Source organism: Ictalurus punctatus, chromosome 11 (assembly GCF_001660625.3).
Source record: "Ictalurus punctatus breed USDA103 chromosome 11, Coco_2.0, whole genome shotgun sequence".
Lineage (NCBI taxonomy): Eukaryota > Metazoa > Chordata > Actinopteri > Siluriformes > Ictaluridae > Ictalurus > Ictalurus punctatus.
Genome location: NC_030426.2, coordinates 28,197,891 through 28,206,198, shown reverse-complemented (window position 1 = coordinate 28,206,198; position 8,308 = coordinate 28,197,891). Strand labels below are relative to the sequence as shown.

Genomic DNA, 8,308 nt, shown 5'->3' with positions numbered 1-8,308 from the left:
TTCATCTGATAACACACAGAGTTACAGTGAGAACTACAGTGTGTGTGTGTACCGGTAGTTTAGTTAGAGGAGGGTGTGTGTGTGTGTATACTGGTAGTTTGGTGAGAGGACTGTGTGTGTGTGGTAGTTTGGTGACAGGAGGTTGTGTGTGTGTGTACCTTTAGTTTGGTGAGAAGAGGGTGTGTGTGTGTGTACCTTTAGTTTGGTGAGAGTAGTGTGTGTGTATACCGATAGTTCGGTGAGAGTAGTGTGTGTGTGTGTACCGGTAGTTTGGTGAGAAGAGGGTGTGTGTGTGTGTGTGTTTGTGTGTGTACCGGTAGTTTGGTGAGAGGAGGGTGAGTGTGTGTGTGTGTGTACTGGTAGTTTAGTTAGAGGAGGGTGTGTGTGTGGTAGTTTGGTGAGAGGACTGTGTGTGTGTATACCCGTGGTTTGGTGAGAGTAGTGTGTGTGTATACTGGTAGTTCGGTGAGAGTAGTGTGTGTGTGTACCGGTAGTTTGGTGAGAGGAGGGTGTGGGTGTGTACTGGTAGTTTGGTGAGAGGAGGGTGTGTGTGTGTGTGTGTGTGTGTACCGGTAGTTTGGTGAGAGGAGGGTGTGTGTGTGTGTGGTAGTTTGGTGAGAGGAGGATGTGTGTGTGTGCTGGTAGTTTGGTGAGAGGAGAGAGTGTGTGTGTACCGGTAGTTTGGTGAGAGGAGGGTGAGTGTGTGTGTGTACCGGTAGTTTGGTGAGAGGAGGGTGAGTGTGTGTGTGGGTGTGTACCGGTAGTTTGGTGAGAGGAGGGTGAGTGTGTGTGTGGGTGTGTACCGGTAGTTTGGTGAGAGGAGGGTGTGTGTGTGTGTATGGGTGTGTACCAGTAGTTTGGTGAGAGGAGGGTGTGTGTGTGTGTGTGTGTGTGTGTGTGTACCGTTAGTTTGGTGAGAGGAGGGTGTGTGTGTGTGTGTGTGTGTGTACCGGTAGTTTGGTGAGAGGAGGGTGTGTGTGTGTGTGTGTGTGTGTGTGTGTACCGTTAGGTTGGTGAGAGGATGGTGTGTGTGTGTGTATGGGTGTGTACCGGTAGTTTGGTGAGAGGAGGGTGTGTGTGTGTGTGTGTGTGTGTGTGTACCGGTAGTTTGGTGAGAGGAGGGTGTGTGTGTGTGTGTACCGTTAGTTTGGTGAGAGGAGGGTGTGTGTGTGTGTGTGTGTACCGTTAGTTTGGTGAGAGGAGGGTGTGTGTGTGTGTGTGTGTACCGTTAGTTTGGTTGAGAGGAGGGTGTGTGTGTGTGTGTGCCGGTAGTTTGGTGAGAGGAGGGTGTGTGTGTGTGTGTGTGTGTGTGTGTGTACCGGTAGTTTGGTGAGAGGAGGGTGTGTGTGTGTGTGTGTGTGTGTGTGTGTGTATACCGGTAGTTTGGTGAGAGGAGGGTGTGTGTGTGTGTGTGTGTGTGTACCGGTAGTTTGGTGAGACGAGGGTGGGTGAGTGTGTGTGTGTGTGTACCGGTAGTTTGGTGAGACGAGGGTGGGTGAGTGTGTGGGTGTGGGTGTGTACCGGTAGTTTGGTTGAGAGGAGGGTGTGTGTGTGTGTGTGCCGGTAGTTTGGTGAGAGGAGGGTGTGTGTGTGTGTGTGTGTGTGTGTACCGGTAGTTTGGTGAGAGGAGGGTGTGTGTGTGTGTGTGTGTGTGTACCGGTAGTTTGGTGAGACGAGGGTGGGTGAGTGTGTGTGTGTGTGTACCGGTAGTTTGGTGAGACGAGGGTGGGTGAGTGTGTGGGTGTGTCTGTGTACCGGTAGTTTGGTGAGACGAGGGTGGGTGAGTGTGTGGGTGTGGGTGTGTACCGGTAGTTTGGTGAGACGAGGGTGGGTGAGTGTGTGGGTGTGTGTACCGGTAGTTTGGTGAGACGAGGGTGGGTGAGTGTGTGGGTGTGTGTGTGTACCGGTAGTTTGGTGAGACGAGGGTGGGTGAGTGTGTGGGTGTGGGTGTGTACCGGTAGTTTGGTGAGACGAGGGTGGGTGAGTGTGTGGGTGTGGGTGTGTACCGGTAGTTTGGTGAGACGAGGGTGGGTGAGTGTGTGGGTGTGTGTGTGTACCGGTAGTTTGGTGAGACGAGGGTGGGTGAGTGTGTGGGTGTGGGTGTGTACCGGTAGTTTGGTGAGACGAGGGTGGGTGAGTGTGTGGGTGTGGGTGTGTACCGGTAGTTTGGTGAGACGAGGGTGGGTGAGTGTGTGGGTGTGGGTGTGTACCGGTAGTTTGGTGAGACGAGGGTGGGTGAGTGTGTGGGTGTGGGTGTGTACCGGTAGTTTGGTGAGAGGAGGATTGCTGACGTGTCGTCCGAAAACTTCCTCCTGAAACTGCAGCAGCTGAACCACCAAACTGGACAGAGATTTATTAGTGGGAGGCTCCGCCTGGATATACTACACACACACACACACAAGCACAAGCACATACACACTTCAGCCTAATTATCAGGAGATTATAAATAACGTGCTACAATAACAGTGTATTAAACAGGACTACAGCGTTACTGCGTCACTAATAAGAACCTGGAGTATGAATTGGGATCATACGCACGTATCACGTTTATTGTGGTTAGTAAGGAATTACATCTTCAGCACATTCTGTCAGCAGCTGAGTTTATTGCGCCCCCTAGTTGAGGAACTCCCCCCCCCCCCAAAAAACTTTCAGTTTAATTGCTGTCCTCAAGGCGAGACCCCTGAAGCCAGCTTTCAAACTGCTGCTCATGCAGTGTCACAGCGCGGGGTAGCACTGAGAGGGTTATCTGCCCTCTTCTACAGACATACTCTCACAGACATCTACAATTGGCTAGTGTCACTGTGATTGACAGGGGAGAGACAGTATGCCCCTCCCACACAGAGAACACGGACATGTCCGTTCCATTGACTCGGCAGTGGACCTAAACCCACGAGCTCCAGGAACGCTTCTGCTGTTCCACTCAGAACTTTCCTTAATTACTACTGAAACCCAGAACTCCTCCTCTTACTTTATTACATTCATAAGTAAACAAAACATACTTTTATACTTATCTTTCACATACTTTTCAAACTGACATTTTTATTTAGACTTTTAAATGATAAATCTTAACGGTGTCTTCTTCTCTCATCAGCCAGTGACTATACGCTACACATCTGCAGAGCGGACGCCATTTTATTTACATTTTATTAAAATGACAGTACATTAAAGTTTAAAGTTACAGTTACATTTTATTCAGTTTAAAGAAAACAATCACATTCATCAGTGCAGAAAAAAATCACGCCAATTCATCTTCTTAATTCTACCAGTCAAAAATACTTTTTAATACTTAAGTTCATTTAACACGATCAACTTTTGAACTTTTTACATTTATTCATTTAGCCGACACTTTTACCCAAAGTGACTTACAAATGAGAAAATACAAGCAAACTTTTTACTGGAGCGAGTTTACACTTTCACTCACGTATCAGTTCTCAGTACTTTCTCCGCTCTTGTAGTGACACTCACCAACATCAGCGTCCATGTTTCATTCATAGAGAAAATTAAAAAACTTTGATCACCACCACATGCACCAGTCTCTCCAGGAATTAAAGATTTCACGATCACAGAAACGCTGCAATATTCCCACGAGCTGCAATTTTCAAAATTACCACAGATTTGAGTTGGTCACGTGTCATGTGACGTCATCACGACACGCATTGTCTCCGATTCACGTGCGTCAAACACGAGTACAGCTAAAAGGTCTCATTTACTAAGAAACATCACTGAAAGAACGCGCAGAACTATTTGGTGCGATCGTGATTTTGAGTTGTTTTCCACACAAAAAAAGCAGAAAAAACTCGAAGTGCAAATTTGATTAAAAAAAAGCCACAGCAACAATCATAAAAACTGTGATTTACGCTCAGGATGCAGCGCTACTTCCTGTTTTGTGCTGATGTAATTTTCCTGTTTGTAGGTAATAGCGATGTACAGAATGAATGTTTTTAAACTGACCTTCAGTACAGGGTTTAGTAAGATATATAAATATATTTGAATATTTCTAATCTAATCTTGTAACTAATTCAGTTTATATTTCCTCAATTGCAGCTTCAGTGCACAGAACATGTTCTGTTGGGTTTCACTTAAGAGAAAAGTTTTAAAAGTGTTAATTAATAATTGTCGAGCTGCAGAGTGGGAAGAAACCATGGACGCCTCCATGAAAGCGTGTGTTTTGTTAGCAACATGCTAACCAGCTAGCATTAGTGATAATGGGGGGTGGTTTGGGGGGTGTTAATATTAATATACTTTGCAAATTTATTTATAAATAAACAATTTGTCATAACTGCATAAGTATTCACCCCCGTTACTGTGAAACCCCTAAATGAGTTCTGGTTCAGAGTTTCCATCAGAAGTTCCATCATGAGTAGAATGGAGTGGAGGTGTGTGTAATTAAAGTGCCATGAGATCTCATTATAAATACACCTGTTCCTGGAAGAACCCAGAGTTTGTTAGAGAACCTAAACACACAGCATGATGAAGAACAAGGAGCGATCAGAACAAGTCTGGGATAAGTTTACAGCATCAGTCAGGGTTTGTGACATTTGATTAGTTATTAAAAAACTAAAAGAATACGGTACAACCGCAGCATGTGGTGTTCAGAGGGTTCAAGATGCTACCATCAGCATGCTTCACAGATGGGATGGTGTTCTTTGGGGAGGGGGAGAATAACTGGGGGGAATGAGCTGTGTTTTGAGTAAATTCATGAGGAAATCTTAATTAAGTCCATTTCAGTTCCAGGTTGGAACAAAAATACACACTATGGAATAAGGAAGGAAAGGGGGGTGAATACTTATGCACAGTGCTGTATATCCAGTGACCATCATTATCAACTGTTATTATTCTTAGAGTCATTATTTAATAATTATAAGCTAATTAACACATAATGGGTTTAGAATGCTACTCATTTGCCTGATATTTAATAGAGCTTATGAGGGAATTGTGAATTTGTGCAAAAGTTTACACCCCCTGCTAATGAACCCGCACTAGCCACATTAATCACAAAATATCAGTGAAGGGTAATAAAACTATTGGGAAGGTTATAGTTTTACGTTGTTATTGAGACAGATTGGTTACGGTTATGGTTTAGGATGATGGTGATGAAGATGATGATGATGAAGGTGAGAGAGGAGGGGCAGAATGAACTGGACACAAAAAAATCCATTCACTCATTTTTAGAGAGGTGTAGAAGCTGATCAGTAAATAAATGCATTATAACATGAATCAAACCGGATGCACATCTGGATCTGTGTGTGTGAGTGTGTGTGTGTGTGTGTGTGTGTGTGTGTGTGCCGCACTCAAGCCCACATTTAGTTTTTTTCCCTCCCGGATAAAAGAAAAACGCGTCGTGTTCCTTCATCGCATCAGATGAAAGGAGTCCGATCTGCGCAGGTGATGAGTTTAAATCCCTGTTTTAAATGTTTTATCTGAATAAAAAGCTTTATTTTCCACAGGCTAGTCATGCATCTTCTATTGTCTGATTGCGGTTAGAGGATTTAAACAGCTGGATTTCTGTCTCCATGTCTCTGTCTCTCCTCATCATCACCATTTCATCACCTTCACACATCACCTCCACCTGCGTTTCACATGCAAATAAACCGGTAAGTACCTTTTTATAATTCTTCCCGAGCCACACGCGGACATTGTCGAACTGAGACACGGTATCAGAGGCTTCGAAATATTTCACATTCGGCCCGCCGTCTTTCTTCCGCACCGCCATCTTTGTCTCCAGCCAGACGTGTGAGACGGCGCGCCCTCTGCTGCACAACTGCGGTATTTCCTTCAGCTGAAGCGAGAAACGGCGTCCATTTTGGCTCAAATTTGGATTTTGAGGTTCCGTTCTGTCTGGCTGTGTTTGAGCCAACATGGCGGGACAAGCAGCACCCCTGAGTCAAGAGTCCCCATCCCCCTCTCTAATATATACATATATACATTTATATATACAAAGGATACGACATATACATTTTATAAAGTGTCTCTGGGTATTTTTTAAAACTTTATATTTATACTATTTTAATACGCTACGAGTCAATCATTTTCCTGAGGCGGAATGGTGCACAATACTCACTCCAGTCCTACATGTATTTTATTTACAGCCGTTTGTGCGAGTTATAAATATCATACATGAGTTTAAAAATACACTGTTAATTAAATTTTTTAAAATGACTATTTTAGAGATGAAAGCACAGCGTCAGTCTAGAACTCTCAGGAGAAACTTACAGCGTGTCACCGCTAGAGGACGCCGCTGGACTGAATATCACACTTAATCTAAACCTTGAATGTAAGATTTTAACTCCACACCTGGTTTACGCTCATTATTAATCCAACATTTCATGAGCTCCACTTTCATACAGGTGGATATTCACAGGTTGTAGTCCACCTGTAGCGCTGCACAAAGTATTGGCACCCCCTACTCCAACTCAATATCAGTGATGGGGTAAGAAGAAGTATTCCATCAAAAAGCAACACATGTCTGTTTATTTCATAATCATTCATTTTCATTTACATTGTAGGGTTATATCAGGTATTATTTAGCACATACACGCTGTTTTACATTATTTAAACTTCCCTGGCCATTTAGTTGTTGTCGAATGACGTTGAAAGCTCTGATTATTAAGAGAGATACATTGATAATTATCAGTTATTTCACTCAATATTGAAATAATGTTTTATTTATTTAGCATGATTATTCAGTCATTTTTGGACAAACTGCGTTGAATATTAACACAGTTATATGATAAATGCACAGTTAAATGAAGGAATGAATAATAATCTACTAGAGTTAAAGCTGAGAGTTAAACGTACTGCAGCAGAGTCAATAGAAGTTTATTAGTCATTATCACAGTTAATTAAGTGGTTTTGATTAAATTATGATAAACAGTGCAGCTCTTTTTACTCTCTTATGTTTCAGGAAGTTATAAAAGGCTACTCGACTTTTTTTTTTGTAAAATTTAAAGTAAGTGTGTGTGTGTGTGCGTGTGTGTGCGCGTGCATGCGTGTGTGTGTGTGAATCTGTGAGGAATGGGTAATGAATGATGATCAATGATCACTGTCAGTGGTTTGATAACTAGTGTGTGTGTGTGCGTGTGTGTGCACGTGTGTGTGCGTGCGTGCGTGTATGTGTGTGTGTGTGTGTGTATGTGCATGCGCACGTGTATGTGTGTGTGTGCATGCATGCGTGTGTGTGTGTGTGTGTGTGTGTGTGTGTGTGTGTGTGTACAGGAGTGTAGTATTGATTACTGTAAGGTATATGAGATTGTCACCAAATTCAGCTACACTACTTTAATTAATGAGGAGTCAAATCCCAAAAAGATTCAATTCTGTGAATCTCCCGACTCCACAAACTGATTCAGGCAGATCATGAACATTTTCTCCACGTTATGAACCTCAGTAGCGTGAAAAGAATCAGAAAACAGAAAAGTGCAAATCTAAAAATGTGTTAAAGCTGATCACTTGAAGGAGGTACCAAAGAAGTTTATCAATCGTTGGTTATTATTATTATTATTATTATTATTATTATTATTATTATTATTATTATTATCCATTTTCTATACCGCTTATCCTACAGGGTCACGGGGAACCTGGATCCTATCCCAGGGAGCACGGGGCATGAGGCGGGGTACACCCTGGACGGGGTACCAATCCATCACAGGGCACAATCATATACACACACACTCACACACACTACGGATACTTTGGACATGCCTATCTTTGGACTGGGGAGGAAATTGGAGTACCCGGAGGAAACCCCTGCAGCACGGGGAAAACATGCAAACCCCCAACCCTGGAGGTGTGAGGTGATATTATTATTATTATTATTATTATTATTATTATTATTATTATTATTATTGTTATTATTAAAATTTTACAAGCTTTATGATTTTTTATTGGTTATTTGATGTTGAATCATCGATACTTTTCCCCATAGGCTTTTGTCATGAATTTTTAAACTTAATATAAAGTATTAATTGTTTGGATTTATACACAATTGTGGAAGTGTAAATAAAAAATATATGAAAATAGTGTAGTTAGGTCAAATTTATGTTCAAGTTATCATCTGAGTTCATGATCTAGAATTAAAACTTTTTAGGCTGTATTGTTACGTTGAGAAGAGAAATTAAAACCAAACTCAGACCTAACTACAGAGTTCCACTCTTTGTTTCTCTGTGTGTCTCTGTGTGTCTCTGTGTGTCTCTGTGTGTTTCCGTGTTGCTCTTGTGTCTCTGTTTATCTCTGTGTGTTTCTCTGTGTCTCTGTGTTTCTTTCTGTTTCTCTGTGTGTCTCTGTGTGTGTCTCTGTTTCTCTGTGTCTCTGT

General features: G+C 42.6%; 1 protein-coding gene and 1 long non-coding RNA gene across 2 annotated transcripts in view; one reads left to right on the top strand and one right to left on the bottom strand.

The window, feature by feature from the left end:
* smarcc2 (SWI/SNF related, matrix associated, actin dependent regulator of chromatin, subfamily c, member 2) overlaps positions 1-5,751 on the bottom strand; it is a 22,297-nt gene extending 16,546 nt beyond the window's left edge. Inside the window, exons 1-3 of the mRNA XM_017479458.3 lie at positions 5,603-5,751; positions 2,262-2,381; positions 1-5 (exon numbers count right to left, since the gene is read on the bottom strand). The exon at positions 1-5 is cut by the window's left edge and continues 81 nt beyond it. Of these exons, the coding sequence (XP_017334947.1) occupies positions 1-5; positions 2,262-2,381; positions 5,603-5,713 (236 nt within the window). The 5' untranslated portion in view covers positions 5,714-5,751. The remainder of the gene's footprint in view (positions 6-2,261; positions 2,382-5,602) is intronic.
* Positions 5,002-7,883, top strand: LOC108271741 (uncharacterized). Its single transcript, XR_001813923.3, has 3 exons — positions 5,002-5,385; positions 5,485-5,594; positions 7,562-7,883. It is a non-coding gene; the product is annotated as an uncharacterized LOC108271741 (long non-coding RNA).
* The last annotated feature ends 425 nt before the right edge of the window (positions 7,884-8,308 follow it).